The 21,447-nt window shown below is 40.2% G+C and overlaps 2 protein-coding genes across 4 annotated transcripts in view; one reads left to right on the top strand and one right to left on the bottom strand.

Annotated features, from left to right (window-relative positions):
- Positions 1-21,447, bottom strand: part of LOC134227029 (organic cation transporter protein) — a 220,900-nt gene that overhangs the window by 186,197 nt on the left and 13,256 nt on the right. The gene's annotated exons all lie outside the window — the stretch shown is intronic.
- LOC134221592 (uncharacterized) lies at positions 4,790-5,827 on the top strand. The gene is made up of 2 exons (XM_062700780.1): positions 4,790-4,920; positions 4,986-5,827. The coding sequence occupies exons 1-2, from the start codon at positions 4,904-4,906 to the stop codon at positions 5,809-5,811; spliced, it is 843 nt and encodes a 280-aa protein (XP_062556764.1). The 5' UTR covers positions 4,790-4,903; the 3' UTR covers positions 5,812-5,827.

Below are 21,447 nucleotides of genomic sequence, written 5' to 3'. Positions count from 1 at the left end.
CTCGCAAAATGAGTATTTTTTAGCAGAGAGAAAAAGATTGCAAAGAAAAAGTACCCATTAAGGTGACACGGGAAGCAACAATCATCAAATCGTCATCATTTTCATCATTGAATGCTTAACTTTTTTTCTACAACAAATATAATATTGAAAAAGTATCACCGGCGCGTGCTTACTCGCAATCTACATGCTGGGTACATTTACAGTTACATCAAACAACTGAAAACCGAAATACGCCGCTCCAAAGTTGCGAGGTGATAATGCTAGAAAGAGACGAAAGATAGGAGAAATAACACGGTGTTTAGTGCCTTCCCGATTTAATGAGAAAATGAAAGAAAAAGATTTTCTCCGGGCTCGGAAAAATCTCTGTCTCTTTCGTTCTTCACGGATGTTCGAGGTTGGGTGAATTAAACTCACTATTGGGTAGTTTATTTCTTCCGTGTATGCATATCTTGTGCGATGGCTGCTATGATCTGTCATGTGACTGAGGAACAGAGGATTGATAAGCTTGTTGATGTAATAGGCCTGTCCATGCCACATAGAACTGATTGGGCTGGTATGAAGAACGCAATTGCTCATTACTTGAAAGACTATTTAAGGATATTTATATTTCTGCTGTGAGCGAGTGATACTCTTTTAACTAAAATTAGCATGTATGAAATCATTTATTTATGAGTAACACATTAGTGTCTACAATACTAATAAATACTAATGACATTACACTGCGGTCGCTTTTTATGCGGATGGTTTTTGTCAATTTCTCGGTCTATCCACAACTTTTTAAATATCACCTGTTTATTCTTCAATTTTTCGTGGATTCCTTCATGAACTCACCTCAATGTTTTGTTAAATCCAAAGCACAGAGACATCCGAAAGCAAACCATATAAAAAGCGACCCCAGTGTACTTTGAACAGGAAGCATCAGTGCTTAACTTTCGTAGGTGTGATAATTCTTTTGCTTGAACTTGCAATCTTGTAGCTAACTAAATCATCCCCAGTTTATTTAAGTGAGGTGCACAGTATCCTATAAGTATTTGAACTTAATGTTCGATAATTTGCTTCTTTTTTAAGTTGGCCGAAGCAGTTGCCTTCAGCTGTCTACCTAACTGAACAGAATTATTTCATTTGTTACATAAGCTACTGCAGTACATTCTGATTAGACCTATGTTGGTATTTATTAAAATCATCGAAAATTTGATCAGTTTTACAGGAAGTTATTTAGTTAACGGAATTTAATTAACGGCATTTTTGAAGTTTTTGTTTTTAAGGGAAAACTGTCAAAACGCACGCAAACGTATCCATTGTGTTTGGCCCATAAAGATCTGGTCCGTTGTCGAGCGGCCGTCAACGAAGCCGGCTTGATAACTTCCCACGAACTCATTCACTAATGGTGACAGACGACGGAAGATGATCTGGGATATCACTTTGTAGGCGGCATTAAGGATGATGATTGCTAGAAAGTTCTCACACTCCAGCTTGTCGCCTTTCTTGTAGATGGGGCATATAACCCCTTCCTTCCACTCCTCCGGTAGCTGTTCAGTTTCCCAGATTCTGACTATCAGTTTGTGCAGGCATGTGGCTAACTTTTCTGGGCCTATCTTGATGAGCTCAGCTCGGATACCATCCTTACCAGCTGCTTTATTGGTCTTTAGCTATTGGATGGCATCCTTAACTTCCTCAAGGTGGGGGCTGGTTGGCCTCCATCATCCGTTAAACTGACGTAGTCATCTCCTCCGCTGCCTTGACTTTCACTGCCTGTACTCTCAGCGCCATTAAAATGTTTCTCGTAGTGCTGTTTCCACCTTTCGATCACCACACGTTCGTCCGTCAAGATGCTCCCATCCTTATTCCGGCACATTTCGGCGTTGAGCTTCTGGTAGAACTTGCGTGTTCTTGAGAACGGCACAGCTGTCTCCGCTTCCGGCTATAACGTTCCACGTTCTGCCGAGGACCTTGCTGCAGCACGACCGCCTGCGCTGCGTCATTCTCCTCCAGAATCTGTCTGCACTCTTCGTCGAACCAATCGTTCCGTCGACTTCGTCCCATATACCCGTCGTTGTTACCGCTGCGTCGTTAATGGCTGTTTTGACTGTATTCCAGCAGTCCTCAAGAGGGGCCCCATCGAGCTCACCCTCTTCTGGCAACGCTGCCTCAGGTTGCTTCAGTCGCTCTAGGTCGTACCGCGGCGGTCGTCGGTACCGAACATTGTTGATGACGGATAGTTTTGGGCGCAGTTTCACCATCACCAGATAGTGTTCAGAGTCGATGTTACCGCCACGATATGGCCTGCCGTCGATAATGTCGGAGAAGTGCCGCCCATCAATCAGAACTTGGTCGATTAGTGATTCTGTCTGCAGTGGTGATCTCCAGGTTTACCGATACGGGAGGCTGTGTTGGAAGCAGGTGCTGCGAATGGCCATATTCTTGGAGGCGGCGAAATCAATTAATCGTAGGCCGTTTTCGTTCGTCAGCCGGTGAGCGCTGAACTTCCCAATAGTCGGTCTGAGCTCCTCCTATTGGCCAACCTGAGCGTTCAAATCTCCTATGAAGATTTTGACGTCGTGGCTTGGGCAGCTGTCGTACTCACGTTCCAGCTGCGCGTACAATGCGTCCTTATCATCATCAGTGCTTCCGGAGTGTGGGCTATGGACGTTGATTACGCAGAAGTTGAAGAACCGGCCTTTGATCCTCAACCTTCACATTCTTTCATTGATCGGCCACCACCCGATCACGCGCCTATGCATATCGCCCATCACTATGAAAGCTGTTCCCAGCTTGTGTATGTTGCTGCAGCTCTGGTAGATGGTATGATTACCTCTAAACGTTCGCACCATTGATCCCTTCCAACAAACCTCCTGCAGCGCTACGATGCCGAATCCGCGGTCCTTGAGCACATCGGCGAGTATGCGTGTGCTCCCGATGAAGCTGAGAGATTTGCAGTTCCACGAACCGAGTTTCCAATCGCTAGTCCCTTTTCGTCGCAGTGGTCTTCGTCGATGGTTCCGCTCCGTACTTTCTTGTTGATTGTTCGTTGCGTATGTTTTTTAAAAGGCTGGCTTGCAGGGCCTGAAACCAAACCCCCTAAATTTTCGGAGGACCATTCCTCCTTATTCAAGGTGGACCATGATGCACAGTTTCAGTTAGAGTCCCTCGCTGGTACTCGGACGATGATCAGCCGCCCCTAACATGGAAAACAGACGCTGTTGTGAGCCGATCCTGACATGGAGAACAGACGCTCAGTAAGATTTGCACCTCCGGAGAGGAGCAAACTCCCTCTTCCCTGTCAGCATACGACCATAGTTCCCACCGGAGTTGGCTACCCGATCTTCTCTAAGGTTGCTCGTATTCCGGCCAGCACCACAGGGAGGTAGGGATAGGAGTTGCTGGATAAGAGGCTAAGGACCGCGAGATGGGGTCTATATTATTCCTTCAGGTACGCGAAGTAGCAATGGTACGCTTTACTCAGCATTTGCCGTTCCAACGTTCAGGGTCATCAGGTCCGATTCCACCGCGTGCAGCCAGTGTGTTCGTGGCCATCCACGAAATCACCGGGCTCTATCCAGTTCACGCTAACTTTCACCTACCCTTTCCGTCAAAAGCAGGACAACTCAAAACTATGAGTAATCCTGCTTTTGACGGATTACTCATAGTTTTTTAAATGAGTAAAATTTCCGTGGGAAGAAAAGGGACGGCAATACAGTTTTCATCAGCCACTGAGTAGATAAAAGTTAGAGTGTTCTCTGTTGAATTTTTTTCGCTATTCTTTCTTCCGACATACGCACTAAGTGATCAGCTCACTGAAGTCTGCCGTATTTTATACGATTCAAATTTTTTTTCTTTGTGCACATGATACAGCTCATGATTCATGCGTCCGTCCGTCACCATTTTTAAACCATTTTCACACTGGTATTGTGCGCCTCATTTTACGTCCACGTTTCCGTGTCCGTAGAGGACCACTGCACTGGTAGAATCAGAGTTTCATACAGAGCTAATTTCATTTCCATCTGCACGTTATGGAATGTAAGCTGGTCACGTAATCCGTTGAAGACCCTATTGGTAGCAGCAATACGTCACTTCACGGAAACGTCATTGTCACAAGCTTCTTCTTCTTCAATGGCTCTACATTCCAATTGGAACTTGGCCTGATTTTCAACTTAGTATCCATTTCATTAGATATTAATTGAAAGCTTTTCTATGCTCGCCATTGCATGAATAGGCATCTTGTGGGGCAAGTACAATGGACATACTATGCCCAGGGTTTCTAACTCGAAGACATCCTAGATCGGACCGAGAATCTAACTCGCTATCTCCGGTTTGCAAATCCCACGCCTTTGCTCGCAAAGCTACTGGAGACCCTGTCACATGTCACAAGCATTCCAAAGTAAACCAATTGCTCAACTACATATTTCAAACACATCTCAATCAAACGCTACCTCAGCACCAACACCCTTGCTTCCAACCTCTCATTGTCAAAAACATATGAAGATTAGGATAGATGGGACCAGTATTTTCAATGTTCTAGGTAAATTTATTTATTTATCCCATATTATCCCAGGATCCTATAAACAGGACAGGTCTTGTGAACGTTCAGCGAGCCAACGCTCCAGGCGTTAATATGCGTGCGGAATGTCATGCTCACTCATTTGCCAACCAAAAGAAGTTGCTTGTTTATGCACACATTGAATAAGAAGAGATTCTGCGATTACGTCAAATCCTTCAGTTAATATTTGTTTTGTTTTGACTGATTAGACTGAAGTGCTAAAACGACCGATTACAACAATTTACTTATAGCCTTGCTACCGATTAAAACATTTAAAACATACAAGCTCGATTATCAGCAAACAATATTCTACCTTCAATACTATTTAGTACGACTCGAACCGTTGTCCTGAACGAGCTGATAAGAATGAAACCAATATTAAGGTAAGTAACTTATTCTTTCTCCTTGTGTTACAACTTTCTTAATGAGTATTATTAAACTTTTCAAGGTTTCCTATAATTTGCATAATCTTGCATTGCATTCAGAGATCGCAGCAAGAACAATTCCATTGTCAACCAAGCTCCATCGACGACCAATGGCACCAAGACGAAAGCTGTGTTCAGCTGAATTCCAGCCAGCACAATTTCCTCGAACTGGAAAAGGATTCCTTACAAAACTACACGACACTAGAGCTTATTAACAGCAGCTTTACCCAGTTTGGATCTAACCATTTTCAATCAATACCGGCAAACATCGAAGGGCTGTCAATTTATCAAGGAAATGTCACGGAAGTGTATTTTCTTTCCGAATCCCTATTGACACTATCCATATTAGACACCAGTTTGGTCAGGTTCTTCGCTGCCGAACAAGAGAATCGAGAGCTGAAAACCTTGGAAATCAGATCAAAAGCTATGAAAGCATTTCCATTCAGCATCGAATACCTCAGAGGACTCAGGCATCTGCTATTACGTAGTTGCAGTTTGACCACGGTCAACATGAAACAATTGGAAGGCTTGGGAAGCCTTCTCGTGCTTGATCTGGCGGATAATGCAATCATTAATATTGACATACCCTTCAAAATGACACTCGGGGCAGTGAGGGAGTTTTACGTTGAGGACAATTTCCTCCGTAAAATGAACAACTTTCCTATGGCTCTGCCCAAGCTGAGAACTTTAAGTTTGTTTGGCAACATGTGGTTCTGCGATTGGGTGGCTGAAGCACGACAACGAATCATGAAAGCATGGATTACGGTTTATGGACGAGACGGTGACTGTGCTAATCGGGTTTATAATGGTGGATTGTGTTGTGATAGAAATCCGGGAAGCGTAGATTGAATAAATCTGTTGGTATTACAGCAAGCATTTGTTTTATTACAACGTTTTTTGTTTATCACATGATGACTGATACTTAGGTATTATGTATCGTGCCAAATAAAAATGCATTTTACACACAGCCAAGTCCATCATCGTTCCCATCATCAATCAGAATAAGTGTCATGCTGTTCGTATGCGCTGCAGCCACATGGAGTAACATCATAAAATCAGGCCACCATTGATGCGTATTTTTCATAACACTTTTCGTTAATTTATTTTGTTTGTAAAACTTAAAAACGGATGAAAAATATTGAGAAAATAACACTAAAATATCACAAGACCTATAAATGCTTTTTTGAGCACCCCAGTGTTCAACGAATCGGTTTCGAAAGACTTCGCCTCCATAGTGGCCTGGCTTCAGCTAGAATCATTTATCGGTAGGTGTTGTGTCCAGTGCTCGGCTCGTTTAACCATGATCTGTGAGTATGATTATCATCAAAATCACACCAACAACGGCGGGGCAATCATCATTGCTGCTGGCTGGTTGGGTCATTGTTTTGATTGAGAGATGACTCAAATTCAGTGCCGTTGGGTTGTAAGAGTTAGACTGACCACTACTGCCGGGTTCTCAGGATGTCCACAATTTATTCGGCTGCAGGGGTGATTGCTTGAAAAGTTAGATGCCGCGCTATCGGGCACAGAACATATATATGTATACGTACATCTGCCACTTGGTTGAAGTGTGCAAACAAACCAGTTTGAATTGCACTACTCAGCACCCGACTCCCTGTCAGAGGTAGTGATCATCTGCCATGAAGATAAATATGTGACTTCGCGTTGTATAGTCACTGGCGTACATGGTTCGATCATCAAATATTTATGTTAGCTAAAATAGCCTTTGTATTGATTATAAATCTACTTATTAGAGATAATTCAAGATATCTAAACCGGAAAAGAAGAGTAGGCCTCGTGCAGGAAAGACGTTTTTTTTCAACGCTTGACAGATTTTCTCTCTATTTTCAGGGTGAAAATTTTCAAACTAAAAAAAAAAGAAAATTAAGATGTTTTCAAGTTTTTTGGAATAGACGCTTAAACCGGAAAGAGTCTCTCCCGGAAATGTCACCACAATTTAAGAAAATGAGCAACTCAAAAACGTCTTAATTCATGTTTCATTCGTGTTGTCCAGCGAGTCCATCGGGCAGCTTCGGTGGGTTGAAGGAAGCTTTAGAGGTAACCATTTGCGAAGGACCCGTTCGGTAAGTTATTTTATTATTCCTCACATGAAGACCCATATTTACATGAGCTGTTGTGATAATGTGTGGCAGCCAGTTTGATTAAGATAATTTAATAACATTTCGATCGTTCAATTTTATAGAAAATTCGAGGGTTCTAGCTACCGTATGTCTTTCGTTGAATTTTTTTGGCAGTATTTCGACCAAATTGGTGAAGAATTGTGTTTGTATGGTGGTTTGTGTGGGAGGGATTTAGGATTTATGTTGACCTTAAATCTCCATACGATTGCCGGATCGTGTTAGATTCGGTTGTGCACGCAATCCTGGCTACCGTGTCTATGGGCGGAGCATGCGGATGACTCATTACCATTACTGTTGAGTTGATTTAGCGATGTAATTGGCATTGTTTATATGAGATAAATAGAGAATTTGGTGTAGTTAGCGTTAACTGATTTACTATCAGAATCAACGCACGATGAGTTAGTTTGTCTGTGGTTTTATTTGGAAAACGGAACTGGTGTTGTGAGCGTATGTGTTTGTGATTACTAATATATGAAATTTGTTAGTTTCTCATTTCATGTATCAATGAGATTCTTGCCCATACATAATAAGAAGGTTGAGTACATTTTCTTCAATATACTGTATATTTATATATTGTGAAAATGTTGTGGGGTGTTCAATTTGTAGGGTGGATATTTCTCAATTATGTATTAAAAATAGGTGTCACATTTTTTTCAGCCAGATGTCAGATAGAGTGTAGAGGAATCTAGCAATTTCTCATATGCCCAGTTGTAATGATTTTTATGGGTTATTGTACAGGATTGTGAGATAAAACATACAAAACACGTCTGGTGGCTTCCGCTCGTGAATACATTCCACAGAAAAGCCCAATATAATTTTTTAGAGAGAGTTTACATTTTTGTCTCTTGAATCCCCCCGCGTCGAAGAAATGAGTTTCTTTGAAAATAAATGTAGGTTTTGCAACTGCAAAACAACTTTGCAACTAATTGCTCATTTATAGGTTGTAGTTTATAGGTAGCAGATTATCGCGGACAGTTAAAAGATAAATTTACATTAGTTCTACCGGAGCGATTGATTGTCTGCCCTTTCGTTGGGTGAACAAGAACACAACAAAATACGTCGTAACTTTGTTCTCGCGTCAACATTAACATGCTAGTTACTTGGATTACATCACTTACCAAGGTGAATCCTGATCTAAGTAATGACACTTCCTCTCCCTACTTACAATACTCCTTCCCGTAACAACCGTAGAGATGCAGACGATTCGTCGGTCTCTAAAACAACGGTTGTTACACTAACATTCCTTCCCTTCCCTAGATGATCGTAAGGACGTGGCCGGCGCCGTTATTGACCCATTGAAAGTTGAGCTTTCAGAACTTGCACATTGAGGATGGAGTGCTAATCCCTAGTCCCATCTGTTGGTTCTCTGTGCAATTCCGCTAGTTCTGGTCAATCACGGAGTAGCAACTACGAATTGTACGGTCATCTCATGCTCATGCTCATGCTCATGCTCAGAATTTAAGATATCTAAACCTTCCCGAAGATGTCAACCTTTAATGTATATCTTTTATATCGTTTGCTCAATTCACACTCGCCATTTTTTTTTTTTTTTTTTTTTAATCTTTATTTAAGTGATTTTTCTTAATATCTAAAGAGTTCATCACTGATCACACTGTTCACACTCGCTAGTGTTGTATAATCATAATAAGCATTGAATTAAAACAGAGCTTGCCAAAACTACAAAAGTTTGTCCAAAGCGCTAACGTCAGCAAAACATGCTTATTAGCTAATTAGAGGCAAGTAAAAGCGGGAAGGCCGACAAATGCACCTAAACTGCCATTTCATGGCAGTAATGGCACAATGGTCGATAGGCTTTCTTTTGAGTGATAGGGCCGACAAAGTTAATATGTACAAGCTCCAAACTTCCTGGCGAGGAGCACGTACTGCCATTTTCCAACCAATCTCACGTGGTAACGAAGGGGTCGGCAGTTCTGCAAATCAGTTCGGTAAGCGAGATCTATCACGGCTCAGGCTATTGAAACCCAAGAGAAGTTCGGCTTTAAACCCAGGCAAACTGATTTTAAGGAAAGATTAAACATCCTCGAGGAATATTAAAATTGTGAGATTGCTGCAATGTGTTACTGATCAAAACAAATAAGGATAAATACACGAACGTACTAGAATCAATATCGAATAAAGAAAAACTTTTCTTCACTGAAAGACGATTTTCTTAGTATTTGTTATGTGACATAATCCTGGTCCTCATGAAGAGAGCACAGTCGAATGGTGCAGCATACAAAGAAGTAATGCGCCTCCAGTGACTTGCCACTTCAGAATGGGATTTCTCCACCGAGCAAAGCATGGAATTGCCAATCCGAGGATGGTGAGTTCGATTCACGATCCGGTCTAGGATGTTTTTCGGTGGGAAAATTCTCGACTGCGGAAACAACATCAAAAATCTCGATCTTCCTGCTGGCGCTTTTTCCTCCGCAAAATCGAGTTTTGTCTGTTCCGCGCCCGTTTGTATCGTGCCTCGTTCGCCCTTGTGCGGTGTTGCAGCAATCTCGCCCTTGCTGCATTCTTCTCCTCTACTAACTGCTCCCATTCGCCGTTATACCAGTCGTTTCTCTGATCCGGAGGCACCGTGTCTAGTGCAGCGGTTGTGGTGCTTCAAATGGCTGATCGAATATCTCTCCAGCCATCTTCAAGAGACGCTGCGCCTAGCTGCTCTTCCGGGCTAGTAAACCGTCTTATAGCCGCCCAATGTTTAGCCGCGGCGGAAAACTCCAACGCGTGTTGTACACCGTCGAGAGTTTTGAGCGCAGACATACTGCAACGAGGTAGTGGTCGGATTCAATATTCGCACTGCGGTAAGTGCGGACGTTCGTGATGTCGGATCTAGTTTTCCGTTACTTGATTAGGTGATTTCCATGGGGCCTTGTGGATATTCTTGCGGGGAAAGAAAGTGCTTCGGACTACCATTCCGCTGGAGGCTGCAAAGTTTATGCATCGTTGGCCGTTGTCGTTCGATATGGTATGCAAACTATCCGGTCCGATGACCGGTCTATACATTTCCTCCCTTCCTACCTGAGCGTTCATGTCACCGATGACGATTGTGACGTCCCGCAGTGGGCGTCCATCGTATGTCTGCTCCAGCTGTGCATAGAACACTTCTTTCTCAACGTCGTGTCTCCCTTCGTGTTGAAGTGCACGTGCAGTGCACGTTGAAGATGCTATAGTTGAAGAAACGGCCTTTTATCCTCAGCTTGCACATCCTTGCGTTGATTGGCTGCCACTCAATCACGCCTTGGCGCATCTTACCCAGCACTATGAAGCCGGTTCCCAGCTCGTTGGTGGTGCCACAGCTTTGGTAGAAGGTAGCCGCTCGATGCCCGCTTTTCCATACTTTCTGTCCTGTCCAGCAGATTTCCTGCAGCGCAACGACGTTGAAGTTGCGGGGATGTAATTCATCGTAGAATATCCAGTCGCAACCAGCGAAGCCGAGCGACTTGCTGTTCCATGTTCCAAGCTTCCAATCGTGATCTTTTATTCGTCACCTATGTCGTTGCCGATTGTATCGAGTCGCATTATCTCTTATATTGTTCGTAATTATTGATTTTCTAGGCGGCTTATTGGGCCTGCGCAAACCTCCTGTCTCGTCGGAGGGCCGTCATGTAAGGGCTGTTTAGCGTCCCACCTAACACCAGGACTTGGGCTTGTGCGCTTTGAGCGGCACACGGTCGCTTTGGTGGGGCCTACTTGCGGATACATGCAGCTTTTTTATAGAGGTTTAACAGGGCCCACTGTCAAACCCCACCACATCCTAGGAAGCAACTACAACTCACAGATGGCCTGGGGAGGGTTCGTCAAGCCCTTGGACATAGTCCCTGCTGCCCCCTGCCGTCACGGATTTCCGGATAAACTGATACGGTTGATCAAGGCCACGATGGATCGAGTGATGTGCGTAGTTCAAATTTCAGGGGCATTCTCGAGTTCCTTCAAAACGCGTAGAGGGCTACGGCAAGGTGATGATCTTTCGTGTCTGCTATTCAACATCGCTTTGGAGGGAGTAATACGAAGGGCATGGATTGACACGAGTGGTACGATTTTCACGAAGTCCGTTCAGTTATTTGGTTTCGCCGACGACATTGATATCATGGCACGTAACTTTGAGCGGATGGAGGAAGCCTACATCAGACTGAAAAGCGAAGGATAAGACTAGTCACCAATACGTCGAAGACGAAGTATGTACATGATGGGAAGAGGCTCAAGAGAGGTCAATGTAAGCCACCCACCACGAGTTTCTATCGGTGGTGACGAAATCGAGATGGTTGAAGAATTCGTGTACTTGGGCTCAATGGTGACCGCCGATAACGATACCAGCAGAGAAATTCGGAGATGCATCATGGCAGGAAATCGTACGTACTTTGGACTCCGAAAAACGCTTCGATCGAATAAAGTTCGCCACCGTACCAAACTGACTATCTACAAAACGCTTATTAGACCGGTAGTTTTCTACGGACACGAGACCTGGACGATGCTCGTGGAGAACCAACGTGCACTGGGAGTTTTCGAAAGGAAAGAGCTGCGTACCATCTATGGTAGGGTGCAGATGGCGAACAGTAACTGGTGGAGGCGAATGAGCCACGAGTTCAGGTTCAGCAACGGGAACAAGAAGGCGAGGTGTACAGCGGGCAAGGTGGATTGATCGGGTGGAGGACGATTTGCGGATCCTCCACAGACTGCGTGGTTGGCGAAGTGCAGCCATGGACCGAGCTGAATGGAGAAGACTTTTATGTATTGCACAGGCCATTCCGGCCTTAGTCTGGTTATAAATAAATAAAGCTTCAAAGTTTGGTGGCTTGTTGAAGTTAATGCTGCAAAGCATCTCCCGAACAAATTTGTATGGCAGAAGAAAAACTTTTTTCGGGAAAGATTTGGAACAATCTGGTATCATGTAGGTATTAAAACCTGTTTTTTGTCTACTTTCCGGTGGTTAGTGTGGTGATATGCTCCTAGCTGTTCCAAAGTTGTAAATTGACTGTTTCAATGTTAGAATGAGGACGCTATTAATGCTTCAGACCTTAAGACTTGCGCCTCCAGCAGTACTCGAGTAGCATAGTAGGGGAAGGTGGTCAGTTGTCGGCACCCTTTTGTTTTTGGTCCATAACTTTCGTCCAATTGCACAATGTGGTGATATTTGCACACCAATGGAAGCCAATAGGCATAACTGGTGGAGATATTTAAATCATTTGTTTGAGAAACTGCATATATCCATTTTACACAATTTTAAGAAAACAACAAAAAACTGTTTTTGAACAAATTGACATCGAATCTTTCGATTTCTTTGATACAGAGTTATGGACATTATTGGATATCGACTACAACAATACCGGATGCGCCATCCCTGACGCATCAAATCAAGTTTGGATATTATGGATATCAACGACTATAGCACCGGATGCGCTATTCATGATGCACCAAATAAATAGCCTTGGTATTGCTGACGCAGCAAGTGAATGACCGACATCCACAGCGACCCTAGCAACACAGCGAACCGAATGCACCTTGCACTCCCGACGTAGCAGAACCAAGGTGGCAACAACGACGACGACACCAAAGGCCTTACGCAGCAATTAATCAGTCCATCGAACAGTAGGGACAGTTAACCAATTTTTATTCAGAGAGCTCAGTTCTAATTTAGACTTAAAACAGATAGGACCTTGATTGTAATGTAATTCTCCCGTTAAGTGAATAAATGTCTTTTTTTAAAAAGCTAATTGTAGAGGTCCGTACTTAATTACAGATCAATAGTTTAGTGAATGGCGATGTGGCAGACGAAGATGGCGGTATGGTGATGGACCTGGGAGAACGCGCGCAGGACATAATTCTACCGGCTCCGGATCTCCAGGAAATCCAGGAGGAGATTGGCCGGCTCAAGAACAACAAAGCCCCTGGGGTTGACCAACTACCAGGAGAGCTATTTAAACACGGTGGTGAGGCACTGGCTAGAGCGCTGCACTGGGTCATTAACAAGATTTGGGAGGAGGAAGTTTTGCCGCAGGAGTGGATGGAAGGTGTCGTGTGTCCCATCTACAAAAAGGGCGATAAGCTGGATTGTAGCAACTACCGCGCAATCACATTGCTGAACGCCGCCTACAAGGTACTCTCCCAAATTTTATGCCGTCGACTAGCACCAACTGCAAGGGAGTTCGTGGGGCAGTACCAGGCGGGTTTTATGAGCGAACGCTCCACCACGGACCAGGTGTTCGCCATTCGCCAAGTACTGCAGAAATGCCGCGAATACAACGTGCCCACACATCATCTATTCATCGACTTCAAAGCCGCATATGATACAATCGATCGGGACCAGCTATGGCAGCTAATGCACGAACACGGTTTTCCGGATAAACTGACACGGTTGATCAAAGCGACGATGGATCGGGTGATGTGCGTAGTTCGAGTTTCAGGGGCATTCTCGAGTCCCTTCGAAACCCGCAGAGGGTTACGGCAAGGTGATGGTCTTTCGTGTTTGCTATTCAACATCGCTTTGGAAGGTGTAATACGAAGAGCAGGGATTAACACGAGTGGTACAATTTTCAATAATTCCGTCCAGCTATTTGGTTTCGCCGACGACATAGATATTATGGCACGTAACTTTGAGAAGATGGAGGAAGCCTACATCAGACTGAAGAGGGAAGCTAAGCGGATCGGACTAGTCATCAACACGTCGAAGACGAAGTACATGATAGGAAGAGGTTCAAGAGAAGACAATGTGAGCCACCCACCGCGGGTTTGCATCGGTGGTGACGAAATCGAGGTGGTAGAAGAATTTGTGTACTTGGGCTCATTGGTGACTGCCGAAAATGACACCAGCAGAGAAATTCGGAGACGCATAGTAGCTGGAAAATCGTACGTACTTTGGACTCCGCAAGACGCTCCGATCGAATAGAGTTCGCCGCCGTACCAAACTGACAATCTACAAAACGCTAATTAGACCGGTAGTCCTCTACGGACACGAGACCTGGACGATGCTCGTGGAGGACCAACGCGCACTTGGAGTTTTCGAAAGGAAAGTGCTGCGTACCATCTATGGTGGGGTGCAGATGGCGGACGGTACGTGGAGGAGGCGAATGAACCACGAATTGCATCAGCTGTTGGGAGAACCATCCATCGTTCAAACCGCGAAAATCGGACGACTGCGATGGGCCGGGCACGTAGCCAGAATGTCGGACAATAACCCGGTGAAAATGGTTCTCGACAACGATCCGACGGGCACAAGAAGGCGAGTTGCGCAGCGGGCAAGGTGGATCGATCAGATGGAAGATGACTTGCGGACCCTCCGTAGACTGCGTGGTTGACGACGTGTAGCCATGGACCGAGCCGAATGGAGAAGACTCTTATATACTACACAGGCCACTTCGGCCTTAGTCTGAATAAATAAATAAATAAAGAAAAGTGATATTGGTGGTATTGAATATTGTATCACAAAATAGAGTGAATTTGTTTTGTAAATACGTAATGCGCTCACCATTTCGATCGTTTTACTTTGGTTTATAACACTAAGCAAATGACCCAAAAAAAACTTTGGAGTGGGGTTTCACTTGACAAAAAGTGTTTTCTCTGTAAAATGAAACAAAGACTTCTATATGCTTCGGAAATGGACACAACAAGATTGTGCTTACATAGCACACGTATGGCAAATGTCAGAATGACCACATATGTTTTCTGTCAAAAGTTACGACGGGGTGCCGGCAACCGACCACCTTTCCCTATATGTTGGATAACAATTCTAACCTCAAAATGAATTTAGCTCATTACTCTTTGATGAAAAATTCGAGCAACATATTAGGTTTTGTCCGACATTTGTATTGAAGTCCGCCACTGTGCGGTTGTAGGGCAAAAGGTCGAAGGTCAAAAGATCGAAGGTAAAAAGGTCGAAAGGACAAAAATCCAAAGGTCGAAGGGACAAAAGGTCAAAGGGTCAAACAGTCGAAGAGGACGAATGGTCGAAGGGACAAAAGGTTAAAGTAAAAAAAGGGTCAAAAGGTCAAAGCGCAAAAAGTCGAAGGACAAAACGTCGAAAAGACGAAAGTTCAAACGGACAAAAACAGAAATAACAAAAAATAACTCACCTGTCATAAGACGAGTTTATACAATCCCATTGAATTCCACCACTTAATTGTATCTTGACAGATACGTATTTCGACCTCAAAAGTAAGGCCGTCTTCAGTGTCTCGTACTTAAAAATTATTTTGAGCTTTTTAGTGGAATGTTTTCACCTGTCATAAGACGAGTTTATACAATCCCATTGAATTCCACCACTTAATTGTATCTTGACAGATACGTATTTCGACCTCAAAGGTAAGGCCGTCTTCAGTGTCTCGTACTTGACTCGACTTGACTCGACTTCGTCGAGTCAAGTACGAGACACTAAAGACGGCCTTACTTTTGAGGTCGAAATACGTATCTGTCAAGATACAATTAAGTGGTGGAATTCAATGGGATTGTATAAACTCGTCTTATGACAGGTGAAAACATTCCACTAAAAAGCTCAAAATAATTTTCTTATCAAAAAAATAACTGGTATAAAAGGTCTAAGGGGCAAAACGTCTGATTGGTTGTAGGACAAAAGGTCGAAGGTCAAATAGTTGGAAAGGTCGATGGGTCAAAAGGTCTAATCTGCCGTAATCTGAAAAAGTAACGTATACGCCATTTTCCAAAAATAGCGTTAACGAGTAATACTCATCGAACTCTTTAACAGATAAATGGAAAACATGCATGTTGTAATTTGGCGCTTACGTCACTTTCTCAGATTATAGCAGTAAGGGATGAAAGGTTGAAGTCACAAAAAAAAACCGGACAGAACATCGATTGTTAATCAATCATTCTTTTGCATATTTATGTTTATGTGTATTCTTCCTGATATTTCATTCTGAAATGTTTTCTTCTTTTAATTATTATAGGCTGCTCTATATTTATGATAATATTTCATCCTAGAGTTATTCTTTTGCCTAAACATAAAATATTTTTCAGACAGAACTTATTGCCAAATCAATGTATTCATCAATGTTTTGTTAGGCTTTATTAGGGGAGCTTTTCCGTTTTCCATCTCACTGAACATATATTCATATCATCGCAAAACAAAGAAATACGACACCAATTTCGTTGCTTCTTTTTGCTAACATGCCTGTTCACTGCTGAAACCAATTACAAAAATAAGAAACAAATCAAATACCTTTTCATTGCTTTGTTTCTCGTGGGATGTATATCGGAGCTATGAGATGAAGCCCAGGAGCAGTAACCCTACTTAAATTCCTGAAACTAGATCTCCTCTAATTTTCTACAAAATAATCATTCCAAATAAAACATATCGCAAACGGTATTTTATCACCTTACCAAATTAAAAAAAAATAGTTTTATTTTTAGGAACCTTTTACAAATTACAAAACGCTGTAGTGGAAAGGACGGTCTGGAATAGACCTAATTTGCATTACGTTTTTTTGTGAACGCCCCTCATTATTGTAAACTTTACATCAGTCTATGATCAATAGAATGAAATCTTCAATCTCAGTCCATGCGACTATTTGTTCTCTTCGAAGTTTTGCTTTACGATCTATTCCCTAGTTATTTTTTTAACCTTCTGCCCCTTCGAATCAGTCTTTCGGACGCAAAATTGGACCTGTAAGCTCCCAAATTAAGGTGAGGATGGGCGTGGCCAGGAGTAGCAATCCTCATGCTTTTGTGAATTTTGTCCTGGATTGAAATCAAGGTCCACTTCCACCTTGATTTCTGATAGTAGTCTGAATGGAGATTTCAGAAGAACATGAGTATCACTAGTGTCCAAATTACAAAGTTAGAACAAAATTGGACATAATAGCTTGCACCATTTCTGAAGATAAAACGGCTACATACGATGGTAGAAAAACATTGTAGAATTCAAAAATTCAATCCGCGTTCAAATTGGACGAACCGTTTTTGAAGTTCGCCAACTGTGAAAACGGTTTTGAGATAATCGCGATAGTAAGACGGTTACAAATATTTAATACTAGCTGTATGTAGCTGGCTTTGCTCAGGATTGAAAAGCAAATTATGCAATTAGAATTAAAAGGTTCAATGCTGAAGCTTAGAGGCTGTTTACTAAATACGTAACGCTGTACGGGGAGGGAGGATGTCCGGTCGAGCGTTACGATTCATACAAAAAAATGAACTTCCATACAAAAAGTGCTACGAAGGGGAGGGTGGGGATCCAAAAAATACCAAATTTAGCGTTGCGTAACTTGTGAACAAACTTACCGGAATTTCCGGAGGAATTTGTGGAGGAACTTCCGGAGGAATTTGTGAAGGAGCTTCCGGAGGAATTCCTGAAGGAACTTCCGGGGCATTCCTGAAGAAAATTCCGGAAGAATCCCTGGAGTAACTTCCGAAGGAATTCCACTAGTAACTTCCGATGGAAAACCGGAGGAATTCCTGGCGGAGTTTCCTGTGGATTGTAGAAATTCTGGTCAAAATTCGTGATGACTATTTGAAGTAATTTCTGTAGGATTTTCTGAACGAATTCTATGCAGAACCGAAGAAACTTTATTTAATGCAGCGTCTCTCTCCGACGCGTGCTTGTGATTCTGCTACCGACGGCATCTTTTTGCCATCGCCAAGCGATTATTTATCCAACTTACGGGTTGGGCTCTAATCCTCAGTTCAATCAAGACTTCACGGAGAGCGGGCACGCGAGCCGCACAGCAGCTGTCGACTATGCAGCACAAGACTATTGTCGAATTCGTTTTTAAACCTGGGTCAGTGCCAACCCGAACCCTGAATAAAAAAAAACATTTTCAGTTCCTCCATCTGTCATTGGATATGTTGGTGTGCGTAGCATCGTGATTGCTTTGATTCGAAACATATGATCCAGGACATCCAGTGCACTGGCAGTGCGTTGGCCTTGACTAATCAGATCATGATGAATAAAAATGTTTAAGTGCGTGATTTTTGCGAATAATTTACTTTTGGGCGGCGGATAAATGTATTTATTTATATTCTATAATCCCGGGCACATTTTTATACCAAGAATTCCGTATAGAATTCATGTAAAGTTGATTTTCTACAAGATATCTAATAAATCACATTGAAATTCTAATCACTATTTCTGACATATGACTGGTTTTGCTGCTGTTAGTGATTGGAAAGGCGCATTTTAGGACATAAATCGATCCTTTTTCGGGCAAGCATTATAAACTAGACAATGTAGAAGGAATTTTCTTTAAATTTCAAAACACAAACGCAGAGAATTTATGACGTCTGGTGAACAACACACATTTTATTCACTCATATTAATTTATACATAAAACCCGCAATGGTGAATTCAAAATCGGCCACAGCAGCCTTAGATCAGTGTCAGTAAACATTATCATAATCTCTGAATTAAATATTTTATTTACACTTTACGTAATCCTACGTCCAATTAGTGATCGTGTCTCGGATACTACCTTCTGCCTTTTATTTTCATTTTTCACGAATGTCTTCTGAATTCTTTTGGGGCTTTTCAAAAAGCGTGTTTTGCTTTAAGAACATCATCTGTATCTTCTTCCGTTGTCGATCTAATCTAATCTAATCTAATCTAATCGAACACAAACGCAGCCAGTACAAAGAAAGCATCCTGGAAAATCATTGAGTTAGATTATGCCCAATAATTTTTCTTGTCAATATTGAGGCTCACAGCGTACCAGTGGTATGACATGAACTTCAAAGCGGCCAGGCCCACTGCGTTGTGTTTGCCGCAGAGATGATTCTTCGAGATGTATCGTGTTCAAGTGTTCACTTCAACATGATACATATCACGAATCTACAGGGGTTGAAGGATGCGTGGACATACCGTACCATACGCACCGCGTTCTTTTTAAGTTCTTATTTTGGTAGTTGTATATAAATATGTAATGTAATGAATAACAATATGATAAGAGATTATATCAAATTTTATATATATTTGTAAAATATAACATCAACTAGGAGCCGAAGTTAACTCGGGATGTACATCTCTTCTAGGAGAAGCTGGAAATTGTAAAGAATTTAATTATTATTTAGAATGTTATGAGTATCGGATAGCAGGTTTGGTGCCAGGACGTCGCCTGCAAAAGGTTACATGGCAGCATGTGAAGCTTTCCTTCTTGGGATGTTTTGTAGTGGGCTATGAAAGTGTTAAATCATGAAAATATGAAGGTACGATAATATAAATATAGAAAACATGAAATAAAAATTGAAGATACAAAAATATGAGTACATGAAAAGATAAAAGCATGAGAATATAAAGGAAATATAAAAAGTGATATTAAAGTTTAAAATTTTGAAAATATGACAATATGAAATATGAAATAATATAAAAATATTAAAACACAAAAATATATAAAAATGAATATATGTATAACATATAAAATATAAAATAAAAATATATAACATGGAAATATGAAAGTATAAAAAAATTAAATAATAAAAATACAAAAATATGAAAACGGAAACATGAAAATATTGGTATATGTATATTAAATTATAACAACATGAAAGTATAAAGATATAAGAATGACAAAATAATTGAAAAATAAAATTAAATATGAGAAATTATAACAATATGAAAATATGAAGGCATGAAAAATTAAAATATGGAATTTGAAATTTAAAAATGCAAAAGTATAAAATATGAACATATACAGGTATAAAAAATGTTAAAGCATGAAATTATAAAAATATAAGAGCATTATCATGTAAAAGTAACATTAAAAGAATATGGAAAATATAATAATATAAAAATATTATAATATGGAAGTGTAATAACATGAAATTGTATAAATATGAAAATACAAAGATATGAAATATAATAGTTTAAAAATATTAAAACATAAAATATCAAATATGAAAAAGTAATGTTACGTTTAAAGAGATATGAAAATATGATGTACAACCATATAAAGATGCACTATTGAGGGAGTATGAGATTATAGTAATATTAAATACGAGTGTATGGAATAATGAGAAAAGAAATGGAAAATATGGAAATATGGAACTATAAAATTGAAAAATATAAGAAAATATGAGCATACGATAATATAGATGCGGGAATATAAAAATATGAGAGAATATAATTGTAAGTTAAAACAGATGGTTACATGGCAGCATGTGAATCTTTCCTTCCTGGGATGTTTTGTGGGCTATGAAAATGTTAAATCATGAAAATATGAAGGTACGATAATATAAATATAGAAAACATGAAATAAAAATTGAAGATACAAAAATATGAGTACATAAAAAGATAAAAGCATGAGAATATGAAAATATTGATAATTTAGAAATATAAAAAGTGATATTTAAGTTTAAAATTTTGAAAATATTTTAACATATTGAAAACATATTAAAACACAAAAATATATAAATATAAATATATTGCATACAAAATATAAAATAAAAATATATAACTTGGAAATGTGAAAGTATAAAAAAATTTAAATAATAAAAATAAAAAATATAAAAATATGAAAACGGAAACATGAAGGTATTGGTATATGTATATTAAATTATAACAACATGAAAGTATAAATATATAAGAAAGACAGAATAATTGAGATATAATATTAAATATGAGAAATTATAACAATATGAAAATATGAAGGCATGAAAAATTATAAGTATATGAAAGCACAAAAAATTAAAATATGGTATTTGAAATTTAAAAATGCAACATATCAGGTATAAAAAATGTTAAAGCATGGAATTATAAAAATATAAGAGCATTATAATGTAAAAGTAACTTTAAAAGAATATGGAAAATATAATAATATAAAAATATTTGAATATGAAAGTGTAATAACATGAAATTGTATAAATATGAAAATACAAAAATATGAAATATAATAGTTTAAAAATATTAAAACATAAAATATCAAATATGAAAAAGTAATGTTACGTTCAAAGAGTTACGAAAATAAATGGTTACATGGCAGCTTGTGAAGCTTTCATTCCTAGAATGTTTTGTGGGCTATGGAAATGTTAAACCATGAAAATATGAAGGTACGATAATACAAATATTGAAAACATGAAATAAAAATTGAAGATACAAAAATATGAGTACATAGAAACATAATAGCATGAGAATATGAAAATATTGATAATATGGAAATATAAAAAGTGATATTAAAGTTTAAAATTTTGAAAATATGACAATAAAAATATTAAAACACAAAAATATATAAATATAAATATATGTACAACATATGGAATATAAAATAAAAATGTATAACATGGAATTATGAAAGTATAAAAAATTAAATAATAAAAATACAAAAATATGAGAACGTAAACATGAACATATTGGTATATGTATATTCAAATTATAACAACATGAAAGTATAAAGATATAAGA

This window comes from Armigeres subalbatus, chromosome 3, assembly GCF_024139115.2.
Source record: "Armigeres subalbatus isolate Guangzhou_Male chromosome 3, GZ_Asu_2, whole genome shotgun sequence".
Classification (NCBI taxonomy): domain Eukaryota; kingdom Metazoa; phylum Arthropoda; class Insecta; order Diptera; family Culicidae; genus Armigeres; species Armigeres subalbatus.
Note: the sequence above shows the minus strand (reverse complement) of the source record. Positions and strands in the feature narration are given on the sequence as shown.